This window comes from Haliaeetus leucocephalus, unplaced genomic scaffold (assembly GCF_000737465.1).
Source record: "Haliaeetus leucocephalus isolate CR32 unplaced genomic scaffold, Haliaeetus_leucocephalus-4.0 Scaffold143, whole genome shotgun sequence".
In the NCBI taxonomy this organism is placed as follows: Eukaryota; Metazoa; Chordata; class Aves; order Accipitriformes; family Accipitridae; genus Haliaeetus; species Haliaeetus leucocephalus.
The window spans coordinates 2,338,450-2,351,893 of record NW_010972579.1 but is presented as its reverse complement, the minus strand read 5'-3'; the positions used below and the strand labels follow the sequence as shown (position 1 = coordinate 2,351,893).

Below are 13,444 nucleotides of genomic sequence, written 5' to 3'. Positions count from 1 at the left end.
CGCTGGCTGACAAGAGCCGTAGGCAGTGGGGTGGCACTGGGGACAGCCACGTGCCGGGGGGAACAGGGGTCCGCCAGGGCATCCCTGCCATGCTGGACACCAGGCATGCCAGCAGCCCCTCTTCGGAGATGTGCCCCGATGCTGAGCACAGTGCAGTCAGACGGGCAGGGGGCTGGAGGGGTCGAGGGGCTGGGGCCCATGGCAGAGCCACCGCCTTTGCAGGCAGCCCCGGTCTGGGGGACGCTGCAGCATAGTGGGGGGTTTCAGGGGTTCCTGCTTCACCGCTGATGCTGGGGACTGCGGGCCAGCACTTCTCCCCTGGCTCAAGTGTAGGTGTTGGCGCGTTGATGAGACAGAAAGGAAGCAATTAAAAGGAAAATGAAGCACCTCGGCCACGCACGTGCTCCCAGGAGAAGCTGGCTCAGGCTCAGCTGTCTTTCACCCAGCACTGAGGGTGCCTCAGGACTGCCCCTACCTGCACTGACCAGTGGGGACATGGGGTTGGGACTAAAGGGAAAACTTTGAAGAAGCACGAGAAAAAGTGACTGTTTTCAATCTCTTTTTTTTCCCCCCTCATTTTTTTTCTTTTCCTCCCTACAGAGCAAATCTTTTTCATTTGGACCCCGCTGACACAAACAAGCCCAGGTTTTGCACTGAAACACTGGCAATCACCTCTTTCCGTCACTGGCCGGCATGGCGAGCTAATTTTATTCTCCCCGGCACCCCCCCATCTCCTGGAGATTGTCCTGTTGCAGCCAGGGAGTGCTAGAAAATAGCACATCGCCCACTCATCCAGCCTCCTTCAAGGGAAATATTTATATTATGCCAAAGAGAGGGTTTCCATGGCAGTGATGACTTTAGCACTGTCGCCTTGGAAACCACTTGAGGCCATCTTGAAGGGTTTGAAATTACCCTTCAGAGACAAATAAGGAGAGGGACCAGAAAGGCCGGTGGGATTAAAGCAGCGTTTTGGTCTCCCCTGGCTTGCCCGTTGGCACGTTGCCCGCTCTCGGTGCCCGGGTGCCCACCCACGGGTGCTCACTCTGGGTCCCTGCCCATGCCACCGGGATGCTCCGTAGCCCAAGTGTTGCTTTGTGAATGAACCTGGAGAAGAGCCGAACGAGGCACTTTGCAAACAGAAATGGTTTGGTAGATGCTTCCTCCTGCTGCCCAAGCCAGCCGGCAGTGGCTCTGGTCTCAGGGCATTGCTCAGCAATCGTGAAAAAGCTGCCTCCAGCCCCCCCAGAGGTGGCTTCAGGGAGACTTCCCTGAGCCTGCTAATGCCGGAGTGATGCCAGTGCCTGCCCAGCCTCAACCAACAGCTGCTTTCAGAGGAACAAACCCCCAGGTCTCATGACTTTTCAACAGCCCCTGAGTCCCCACTAGATGAAAAAAGCCCTGTTTTTCTCCCGAGGAGCTGCCAAAATCTGAACCACCTGCAAGAGGCGACTGCTGGCGTCAGAGCGCTCGCCTGCGGTGGCAAAATGGAGAGGCCTGTTCCCTCCTACGCGTCATGCCTCTCCCGTGGCTCAGCCCCCACATCCCAAGGTTCAGCCAACTTAACGTTATCGGCTGTTTAGTCTCCCAGCCCGCAGGAGCTTTGTCACCAGCAGCCAGCCCATCTGGCTCTCAAGGACACCAGGAACATGGCAGGGAGAGCAAAGCTTTCAGAGCAGAGCACGATGAAGCTGATGGTGGCAGGGGTGGCCAGCAATGCTGCCTGCTCAAGCTATGGGATCACTTTCTTCAGGTTTCGTTCTCTGTTTTGCTGAAAAATACTAGTCGTCGTCTTTATTTATTTTAGGGCAATCCAAAATACATTTTCTTCCTTCTCCCTGAGCTGCCTCCACGCTGAGGAGTCAGTTATTCTCCAAGCCAGAGCTCTGCCCTCAGCACCCACACTCAGCTCTGCAGTGCATCTCCGGCGCTGCCTCCTGCTTCCCACCCACGGGCTCCTTCACACCGCCCCACGCCCGCCCCACAGCCAAAAACAGTCAGCCATGAGCAGCTCGGCCAGCTTTCCCACAGAGAAACAGACGGGCGGTGCTTAGTCCCTCCATGGGATCCTGAGGGTGCTCCTGGCCACAGTGCTGGCGCGGGGGTAGCTTGTGTCTCCCCATCCCACTGCCTGTGCCAGGCTTCCTGCTCCTGCCTGCACCTTGAGGGGGGCAAGGTGCATTTGGGGGCACGATTAGGGATAGGCTGATGGTGTCAGGGTGTGATGCCCTCTGGGGATTTGCAGCCATGTGTCTGCCTGAAAAAGCTTGGTCTTGTTCTGAATGAGCGTGCCTTTACACTGGAGCCCAATGCCCACCCAACTTCAAGGGACGGTGGCTTCAGCCATCACTGTGGAGCAGGGGAGCAGCGGCTGGTGGGTATACAGCACCCTGCGGCACCCACGGGGACCCGGGTGCAGAGTTGCAAGCCGGGATGGGTGCACTCCTAGGAACAGCAGTTCTGCCCTGCTGCTGCCAAGAAGCCCATGTGCATGTAGTGATACTCTTACCCCGTTGCCAAGGGATCTGGGGTAACACCAGGTCCCAGAGCAGCCCCACGCAGGCAGCATCACAACCCTCCTCGAACTGACAGTCGGAAACCCATTTCTTTCTGGCTGTCTGCATCGCTGGGCATGAATCAAGCGGTGTGGAGCTCTGGCTCCAGCACAGGAAAGCACTCAGCTGTATTCTTGACCTACACCATGTGAAAATCCCTGTTTATATCGATGCAGCTTCTCACAGCTTTAATGTTGAACATGTGGGCTTAAGGCCAGCAGGCTTCTTGCCTTGCCCAGGTGGGAGACCACAACACCCTGGGCACCATGAACATTCACACCTGGCCCGTGCCGACCAAGGAGAGAGGCTGGGATGCAAAGCATAGAATTACAAGGGTAAATACTTATTCATGGGCATGAGATGTCCCAGCCAAATCAGGGCACCCGAATGTGGTTTTACACGGGGTTCTTATAGCCTTCAAATGGTCAGATACAACAGGACTTGACTAATCACTAACAGCCACGCTATCAATTGCTAATCACGGTCAAACTTTGCGAAGCCACTCGATTTCTGCAGCATTCTTGCCGCTTTTCTATTGACCCCGGCATCCCTGGAGTCGGTCTTGCTCAAGTTACCGATCTGTGACGCCAGACGATGCTGGGAGGGTTTCAAAGACGTGTCAGAAGGGCTGGGACGCTGGCGTTATTGTGGTTGACCGGGGTACCCATTATCCTTCAGGGACAGCTCTGAGCTTCCACAAAGCGAAGTCCTTCTTTCCAGGGCCGGGCTGTCCTTTATTTGTTTTACTTCAGCATGAACAATACCAGAGTCTCCAGGAAAATTCCACTACCTCGTCACATCGCATATGAACTAATAAATTTGTTAACAAAGTTAAGGCACTTCCATGCTATAAAGACTGCTGTAACAGTGAGGGAAGGGGCTCCGGGGGGTCGGTTGGCGCAGGGGGCAGGGGGTCTCCGTTTCGGGCTGGCATTACCTAAACCCGGCGGGTTTAGGGGGAGGGCAGGTGCCTCCGCAGCCTCCCTCCCGCGGGGGTCTGGCCCCCTCCTGCGGCCGGGCCCGGGGCTGCGGTGTCCGTCCGTCCGCCCCCCCGGCCCCGGCGGGCACCGGCAGCTCCGGGAGGTGTGGAACCGGGCGGGACCCCCCTCTAGCCCCCGCCCCCCGGCCCTCCTCTGCCCTACGGCTTTTCCTTCTCCTGCAGCCGGTGCTCGCTCTCCTCCGGCTCCGTACGCTCCGGTCCCCTCCCCCACCGGTAGCCGCCGACGGAGGGGCCACCCCCGGCCCGCCTCCGCCGCTCGGCCCTACATAGGCGGCGGCGGCCGGCCTGCCCGGCTCCGCCATGGCCCCGCTGCTCCGGCTCGGCGCCGCCCTGACCCAGGCCCTGCTCCTGGCCCAGGCCCTGCTGCCCGCCGCCGCTCAGGACGTGCCGGGAGGTAAGCGGGGTCCCGGCGGGGGGGTGCCCCGGTGTCCGGTCCCCTGACGCCCTCCCCCGCCGGGAGCCGGGGCGGGGGGCTCTGAGCCCTGCGGTCCCGGCCCTGTCGGGTGTTCCCCTCCCAGCGCCGGAGGGGATGGGGAGCGGATCCTGGCAGCAAGCGCTCCTCGCAGAGCACCCAAAACTCATGGTTTTGCCGTTACTTTGGACCCCGCTTTTGCGGGACGGCTGGTGGGCGAAGCGGGCTGGCACCCCGTGGGCTGCGCTCCAGGCGTGCGCTGGTTGGGTGCGGCGTGGCCACTGGTCAGGGTCCTGTGGCCACTCAGGATGGGGATGGGCAGTGGGAGCCGGGAAAGCAGGTCCCGTCCTCGGTGGGAGCTCCGCAGGGTGCGATCCTGCACAGCATGGGGCACTGGTGCCTCCCTCTGGGGTCTGGAAGGTGGGCTGCTGGAAGAAAGGCTTTACTTGCCACTTTTTCAGCTGCCACCACAATGTAACTGTGTGTTTGGTGATGTGAACGGCTTGGCCGGGTCTCAGGCGGGAGTTGAGTACCAGTCCTGGCTAGGGGGGACTCACTGGGCGACTGATGGCCCTTTGGAGGAGGAGATCCTCCTTCAGGACAGGGGAGACGGGCTGGGGGACCCTCAGGCTGAAAGCTTCACACCAGGAAGAAGATGGGTGCTGTCAGATCCGGGTGAGGGTGAGGAGCAGCGAGTGGCCGGCTGCTTCTCCTTGGTGGGTGGAGAACAGAGCATAGCCCTGTGGGTGCTGTGCCAGGTGGAGAAGAAGCTCTAGCAAAGGGTGGGGACAGCCACCTTCAGGGGTGTCCCGAGAAGTCTGCCTGCTCTTCGGAGTGAGCAACTGTCCTCCACGTAATGACTAGCCCTCTGACGGCTGCATGGTGGCTCCAGTTGGGAGGAGAGTGAGGACCAGCATCTGTTTTGCTGTCTTCCTTCCCCCCTGAAGCCATTCACTTCACTTCTCTTTTAGCCAAGTGGCAAAACCGTTGTTCAGGAGGCTTCTGACATAGCGAGAGCTGCTCTGCCACCTCTGTGCCTGAGGACTGTGGTGCCTCCTGTGCTGTCCCATGCAAGTGGGCTTGTCCCATGAGATGGAACTTTCAGACAAAACCCCAATCCTGAAGGGCTGCAAATGTCCTGGAAATGGCCCATTCCCATACAGCTGTAAGAGGGTTGCTTTGACTTAACAGCTAAGAGGATGAACCCCAGCTGGGGGTGCCAGGAGAGGGGACACCCCTGGGAAAGCAGAGCATCAGTAGGAAGCCCAGTTAAAACCGCAGGCTCTCCTTTTGCCCACCGATGGCCTCCTGTGGTGCGAGAGGGCTGTTGCGTGACTCCTTGTAAGCAAACAGTCTCTGGGCAGCACAGATGCTGTGATGCTTTTCCGGCCTCGGTTGGAGAAACGGGGAAGACTCAGCTTCCTAAAGTGTTTAAAATCTGCAATCTCAGCCTCTCCTGGTGGTGTGTAAACACTCTTATCTGAGCTATGTTAATAAATCGCCCAGTTGTTTGGAGGTCTGCGCAGAGCATGTGACTGTTGACAGTGGGTCACAGCTGAGGGTTCCTGCCAGCTGGAGAGAGAAAATGCAGTTTTGCCGCTTGTGAGCTTGGAAAATGAGCACCTCTGGGACTGATTTTTTTTCCTGATTAAGGTGCTGTGAAGCAGTGATCCTTCTGCCACCAGTTACTGAGTAGTCAGGCAAATTGGTTTGTGGTTTGGTTTTTTTTGTTGTTGTTTTTTTTTTTTTAAAGCCACAGTCAAACAGGCTGATGCTTAAACTCTTTAGGCAGGGGTGAGGTTTAAATGGCTGATCCTCAAGGGCTGGCAAACCATCCTTCCTGAGGACCTGGGGGAGCATACCAGTGAAATGGCAGGCAAGTATCCTGTAGAAAGACTTTCCTGAAGAGCCAGCATTGCTGGGAGCGGCAGACAAGCCCAGAAAGGTGGCTGGACTGGGCCACCTTGTCCTGTGTTCAGACCTGATCCATTCCTCCCCACCCAGCTGAGCTCCATCCCCTGGGGTTGTTGTCATCCATGGTGACACTGGTGCTGAGAGCCAGCTGTGTCTATAGACCAGGGGTCTTCCTCTGACAAACGGAGGTGGAAACAGGTTCTGAACATGGGCACAGATTTTGGCTGCGGTGCCGCTCCTGTCACCTGGAGCGTTTCCTACTGAAGGAGAGTTTGGATGAATTGGCTGGGGCAGGGTACAGTCTTCATGTGCAGTGGGAGGGTACAGGCTCCCACAGGGACTGTAGCTGCATGTCCCCCCTTGTGCTCCTCTGTTTCTGCTTTTCCTGGTAGTAACTTCCTTGTCTGGGGCTTGTTTGCTTGAGCTGCTCCATCATCCGGTGATATGGGACTGCACCACCTGCCCAATGCTTGTCCTTGTCCCCGCGGGGTCCCCTGTCCTGCTGCCTGCTGGCCACAGCACATGCTCAGGCTTTTAGGGAAATAAGACCCAGGGAGAGGAACTCACAGCTTGGGGCTTTGGGTCAGCGTGGGCAATGCAGATGACTTCCCTTTGCATTTGGGCTTCCCACCATGACACTGTGTTTTGCAGCTGGTAGCTCTTGCAGCAGCATTAAGCTGCATTGCTGCTGGTCCAACAGGAGTGACTGCCTCCTGGAGCGAGCAAAGCAGTGGGCAGGAGCAGGCTCCAAGGCACCCAGAGTTTTAAACCACTGAGAATCTCTTCAAAGTATTGAGGTGTCTTTTTTTCCTTCCTGTAGATTGTCACCAGTATACAAACAGGAGCTGTGAGGAGTGTCTGAAAAATGTCACCGTAAGTAGCAGCAGGAAAACTCCCAACCTCTTGTGATGCCTGAAAACGTTGCGTGGGCTTTGTGGGGCTGTTACAGAGCAGTTTCCCTCCTGGAAGGGGGGCTGCTCCCCTGTTCTTGTCCTGAGCGTGCTGCAAATGCCGCCCACCCATGACGGTGAGAGGGCAAACACCCCTTGGTGCTCTGGGAAGAGGTTGCTAGAAACTGCTTGGGTTTTGTTGTATGCTTTTCCAGTCGAAATGGAATTGCTGAGCTCCTCCTCGCAAATGGGAGACGCTGTCAGGGGGATGCACATGGTGAAGGAGTGGGCTGGACTGGCTGGTCCAGCTGCCCCTCCACCAGTCTGTGTGTACCGCGGCACTGGGTGGATGTGGGATGCGTACCTGTGTCCTGCCAACCTCTGCTGCCTTATCTCTGGTATCAGCAAACTTGAACTTGAGTCAGATCTCACAGCTGATGTAGCCGGAACCAGTTTGACCAAACCCAACCGAATGCTGGTATTGGGGGTTGAAGCTGCCAGGAGAGGAGGGTGCAAAGCCGCTGCAAGTAGTCTGGTTGTGGAAGACCAGTAAGGGCACACACAAACCTCTCCTGCTCATCAGTTCTGTGTTGATTGGCTTGCCTCAAAGGCTTTTTTCTTGTCCCAAAAATGTTGCACAGAATAAACACAAAGGATTTGGTGATTACTACCACCATGCAAGCCAGGAGAAGGGTTCTCAGCCTTTACTTGCTCTAGAAATCTGCGCTCCCCTCGCCTGCCTCTCCTGCTGCAAGCAAGCCTGATGCAGTCCATGCTGATCAAACACAACTCTTACTCCTGAGCGTCCTGTTGCTGCTGGGTGGTACCTGGCTCTTGGGAGCAGGAGGTGGTACCCCTATTGCTGTGGCTAACAAAGCGGAGTGTGGCTAACTGGCAGTACTGCCACACACCAGTAACTCTGTGCTGCTTGGTTCCTGTGTCCCAGTGCCTGTGGTGTGCCAGCAGCGGGAGGTGCATGGAGTACCCCATCCGGAGAGTCCTCCCCCCAGCTGACCTCTGTGAGCTCCGCTCTGCACGTTGGGGAGTCTGCTGGGGTAAGTGGATCGCACTTGAGCGATGACTGCCTTTAGTGCTTGCTGCTAAACAGCACTGACTACCGCTTGTGCTAGTGGTAATGGGAGGTTTCCCTTGCCTCCCTTTCTCACTGCTGGCGTAGCAATGACAGGCTGAAGTCAATCAGGGTTCTGCAAACTTCCCACAGAGTGGGTGAGAAAGCAGAGTGTGAGCAGTCCCTGCCTTCTGGCAAGAAGGACCTGCGGGGCTTTAGTTACTCTAAATACGTTCCTCGTGTTTTGGTGTGATGGAGGCTTCCAAACGTGGCTAGCACCTAGGAACAAGAGTCGAAGGCGCTCTGCAGGCAGCTGCCCGTGCAACCCTTCACCAACCCTTTGATGTGCAAAGCGTGCACACCAATGTCTGACTCTTTGGCAGCTCTCTCCTCTGCACCCCATGCGTTGTTCCTTGCACTGCTTTTGGCTCTTCACATTTAGCGGTGTGGCTGCTGTCCTAGGCGGGCTCTTAAAACTCATGGGATCTCTTGGAACCAGAAGCGAGGTGACTTCTCTAGAGACCTGCATGGGCTTCTAGTGCTGAGCGTGCCGCGGTCCTGCTCAGCTCTTACCCACCTGAGAAAATACCCTCTTCCAAAACTAGCCCTGCATAAGCTGTGCTGCAGCTGGCTGCCTGCCACCAGGTCACCTCTGGGAGCTTTTTCTGACTGCCAGCTGACTGTTGGCTGCCTTTCCTCCTTGGTGCTCTGTTTCCTGGTGGGTTTCTTGTGAAATTAGTGTCTTGTTTAGACCAAGCTTGGTGCATGCTCCTGCTTGGAGCTTTTGGGCACTGGGCCAGCTAGGAAGCAAGCTGGGGCTTGTTTTCTCTTGCCTCTCCCCTTGATGGGAAGCTTGGATTTGAATTGTGGTCGCCTGTCATCTATTGTGCTTGAGGCTGATCTCTCTTCTGTACCTACGAGGGGGCTAAAACCGCTCCCATGCATTGTGGAGGAAGAATCTCCTCTTTGTGAGCAGTATGTTATGCTTTTCTGAACCTTGTGTAAGACCTTGAAATAACTAGTTTTTATGTGAGTAGCTTCACAAAATGTTTCATTATAAAAGAATGCATTCCTTTGCTTGTAAAACTTGCTTTAGAGGAGATTAGTCCTGTGGGAGATTAGCTTTTAAGTGAGTCTGCATTTTTGGTGTGTGACTTAAGCCTTTACCATCAGGTGGAGAAGTGCCTGGTGCTCTGCCATGGACCTCTCTCTGTGGGAAGGGGTGATCTGAACCCCGGCTCACCCTGAAAGCCAAGGTTTCAGAAGCACCAATACAGACATGTGCTGGTGGAGAAACTCCCTTTTGAGCTAAAGAGCCTGTTTGGGTTTGTCTCTCCCCCACAGGGCTGACTTCTGATCCTTGGCTTTTTGGCTCTCCCCTACATGACTCCGTGGGTCTGTTGCAGCGCAGCCAGCAAAACCTTCACATTGCTCTGAGGCAAGATAGTGCCATGGACAGTCAGGTCTCAAATGCCATCTTTCTCAAAGCCTTACTGGGAAAATAGACCTACAGACCTCCCTGCTGCTGGGTGACTGCTGGAGAGGCTGTGTGTGCCCATCTGTGGTGACAAACACAAGTGTCTGCAAGCTGGTGGCTTGCTGACTTCTGGTCTCACTGATGACCTGCTAGGCCATGGCAGCTCTCTGCGGTTGGTATCTGGAACCACATTCCTCGCGTGGTGCTTGCCACTCTAGCCTGGGTAGGGACGCAGTATGATTTGAGAGTCAGATGGCACAGTTGTTGGCAGTGACGAAGCTCTCCACTGGGAGCAGGAGCTGAAGGCTTTGAAAGCAAGTTCAGTGGTGAGTCAGCTCAGCCTGGAGCACCTCAATAAGCCTGCTACTGCTGAGCCCCTGCAGTGAGGGGACAGGCAGGCATCTTCTGAAATGCCCTGAAATGCACCATGTGCAGTGCTCAGGCTTGCCACTGGGCTCACGGTCTGAGCTGTGTGGTGAAGAGGGGATCAGAAGTGCTCTAAGCAGGCTCAGGCACACTAGGGTTTCTGTAACTTGGCTGCTGTGTGTGAAGTGGCTCCTAAACAAATACTTCCACAGGCCCATGCCTCTGAACAGTCTGAATCATACTTGGAAGACACCCCTCTTTGTTGCAAAGGATTTCAGGTGATGTCTAGATATGTCTGTTTTGGCTGGTGTCTCTACTGCTATTGCTGCAGGAGCTGAGCAGGATGACTGCCTCTCTAGGGCCAGGGCTCAAGGCTGCTGCTTCACCACCACATCCCAGCAGGTTCTGTGCTGTGCATGGGTGAGCAGAACCCCCAAGCCCTGGGGAGACGTGGTGGTGGGGTGCATTGAAGCAGCCCTCTGCCTTCAGCTGTTGGCCCCAAGCTGATAAATCCCAACAGATCTTGTCTCACTTTGTCTCTTTCCCAAGGACTCCAGACACCCATAAGTGCCTCCAGTCCACTGTCATCTCATCTTAGATGACTTCTGAGGCTGGCTTCTATGGGCAGTAATTCCAGTGCCAGCTGTGGCCTCTCTGTCAGGGGTTGCTCCTCAGCACTGAAGCCTCCAGTTTTTTTTTCCTTGATGGGTTACTGTTCACCTGGATTAGTGATTAAGACAGCTTTGCTCCTGTTTCTGCCAGAGGAGTTTGACCTGAGTGTGTTTTGTTCTTGCCTTTCTTCATGGCCAGTAACTGAGGGCTATAGTTAGCAGCTACATATACTCTGTTGGTGTGTACATGCTGGTGCCAATGCTTGGTATACCTATAGATAACTATGTCCACCTTGCTTTCCCGGGCTGTTATGCCTGTCTCCAGCCCAGTGACTGAAGCTGCTGGTGACAGTAGCCGTATGCTTGTAAATATTGTAATTCCAGGCAGCCATGTACTTGTGTGCTAAATGTGTTTTGTCAAATCCTTTAGTGAACTTTGAAGCCCTGATCATTGCAATGTCTGTGGTGGGAGGAGTGATCCTTATCATGTTGGGGGTCTGCTGCTGCTGCTGCTGCCGTTGTAAGAAAAAGAGCAAAAAGCAAGTATTGGAGGGGTTCCCTGTTTTCTCAGAGTAACTCAGATGCAACGATGTGTAGTTGCAGAACTGAGTGCCAAGTGCTGCTAACGGGCTTTTCTGTCTGTCAGGCTAGACAAGGATGACGAGAGAGCGGCCAGGGAGCGGGAGAAGAGGCGGGTGCGGCAGGAGGAGAGGTGAGGTTGCCCCACAGCCCCCGCTTCCCTGTGAGAGAGCCACACTGCCTCAGGCTGCAGAACGTTTGGCTCCTGCCTGTACTGTCAAACGTGATGCCGGGGGTGTGTGGGGCTCAACATATGCAGTCACTGGCTGCTTCAAACCTAGTTCAAATGTAAACCTCACAAGCAATGTCTTTCTGGGGTGACTCATGGATGCAGCATCACAACAGGGTTGTGTGTCCAAATTCCCAAGGGCTGCTGATGTGTGCGGGCTCTGGTGGTCCCCAGAGTCTCCAGGAGGTGGGTGGTGGGGGGCTGAGCAAACCTGGCAGCCTGGAGCTCCCAAAGCTGGGAAACAAACAAGGAGCTCCTCTTGCTTCGTTTTTATTTCCAGTCACTGACTTGTGGCTTTTCTGTTTTTGCTTCTTGCAGAAGAGCAGAGATGAAATCACGGCATGATGAAATCCGAAGAAAATATGGTACAGTGATGTGAGACACTCAAACTAAGCTTTAGATCAAGCAGCCTCGGTAACTCTGCTCCTTGCTGTGGTTACAGCTGCAGAGGAGACCTGGCCAGCAGGGAAAACATAGTCTCTGCTTCTCCTGTCTCAATGAATTGCTCTCTTGCCCTCTGGGAGCAAGCGGAGAGATGCTTGGATCATGGTGTGTGACTCCACACAAGTGCCGCTTCTCTTGGGCAGGGATGAGGGAGTGTTTAACACTCCCTGGGACCTGTGTCCTCCAAACTCACCACGTGGGAGAAGCTGCTGGGGCTTGACTGGAGGGGAGAAGCAGAAGGTGGTAGACACAGCACCACCCGTAATGCTGCTGCCCTTCAGGCACAGCCCTCTGGCAGCAGCCCTTTGGTCAGTGAGTGGGTGGGGGGCCAGGCAGAAGCCCAGGTGCCCACAGCTGCAGGAGCACAGAGCAGGCACCAGCCTGACTGCAGAGCTGGTCCTCTGTACCGGCAGCGGTTCCCTAGGAAGTGGCTTAGTCCCCTGGTGCTGGGAGTGCACAGCCTCCCTCCTGGGGCTGGCTGGGTTGTCCTTCAGATGAGTCCCATGGCCCTAGGGCAGGTGGGGACCTGCCTGAGGGGGACAGCAGCCTGGAAGGAAGCGGGGAGCAGCCAGCCACTCAGGGCTGGTGGAGGGGTCTCTCCTGCCTGCCCGTTGGGGCTGCTGGGGGCTCTTGCAGGGTGGCCGTGGAGCAGGGAGCAGTTGGGCTCATGCACACTAAGTGGGGTGGTCTCTGGCTTTGGGGGTGCTGTGGGGAAAGCTGGAGACCCTTCCTCTGCCTGCAGCTGCTGCCCGCTGCAGGTCCAGGTTGGGCAGGAGATCCAGGGGCCTCTGGCTGGGCTGGCTTCTCTAGGGGAGGAAGAGCAGGCAAGGTTGTGCCTGAAGGAGGTCTTGGTGGGTGAAGCACCTGATTGTGGAAGAGCTGTGTGTGCTCCAGGACCATCTTGCCATGCCAGGGCTCTGTCTTGCTGCAGCCTGACTGCAGAGTTTGCGATCTTGTCCTTTCTGGCTGTTCCTCCTCAAAAGTGTTGGGCTAGGGCTGGGAAAGCAGCCAACAGAGTGGCATGGGGGCTTGTCACCATCCCAGGAGTCAGCCCCATACCCTGCCTTGCTGTCTCCCAGTTTGTGGATGTAGGAGCAGGGGAGCAAGTCTAAGAACAGTTTTAATTTAATTTGGGTCTGGGCTCTCTGCTTCCAAGTCCAGTCCAACAGAAGGAGTGTGCAGAAGGGGTGCTCTGGAAAATCAGTTGTGCTGCTTTACCTGGACTTTATATGGACTGCCTGGGAGAGGAGTTTGCTATCAGATTGATCTTCTTAATGGATCTCTCCTCTTGTGTAGAGGAGGAGAGTGAAATAGTGCTGACTTCATGCACAGCTCAAGTAAGAGCAGGTCTTTCAGACAGACTGCAGGACAGGAGGCTGGATGAAGCACAAATGACAAGAGTTGTTACCAAGAAATAGGTTTCTTGCTGGCTGTGACTGGCATGGCAGCTGCTGTCTGAATGAATCTCTCTTCTCTTCTAGGCCTGTTCAAGGAAGAGAACCCTTATGCAAAATTTGAGAATTAGCATCTCTGGACCTGCCCACCCTGGTGAATGGTCCCTTACTGCAAAGCTGCAGGACTCCATGCTTCCCGTGCCATAAGGAGACCACCATGGTGCCACTTCCCACTTCAGCTGCCACAGAAGATGAGCCAAATGCTTGGTGACACCATCATCCCCGCTCCAGATGCTTGGTGTGCTCCAGAGCTTTGCTCTTGCTCTGCTGGTGCAGGAAAACATGGTGGCAATACCGGAGGATGACACATTTCTTCTCACTCACCCCTGGGGTGGTAACAGAGTCCGAAGCAATGCAAATAACAGTCCTTGTGTCTGGCCAAGGGCAAAAACAACCTTATGCATCTTTCTTGCTCCTGCGTCACCAAATACCCTTCACACACACAGA

The 13,444-nt window shown here is 55.5% G+C and overlaps 1 protein-coding gene across 1 annotated transcript; it reads left to right on the top strand.

The window, feature by feature from the left end:
- The first annotated feature begins 3,852 nt into the window (after positions 1 to 3,852).
- Positions 3,853 to 13,100, top strand: PTTG1IP (pituitary tumor-transforming 1 interacting protein). Its single transcript, XM_010561294.1, has 7 exons — positions 3,853 to 3,946; positions 6,699 to 6,751; positions 7,715 to 7,823; positions 10,722 to 10,830; positions 10,938 to 11,003; positions 11,418 to 11,464; positions 13,025 to 13,100. Exons 1-7 carry the CDS (start codon positions 3,853 to 3,855, stop codon positions 13,066 to 13,068), a joined length of 522 nt encoding a protein of 173 aa, XP_010559596.1. The 3' UTR covers positions 13,069 to 13,100.
- Positions 13,101 to 13,444: the final 344 nt, after the last annotated feature.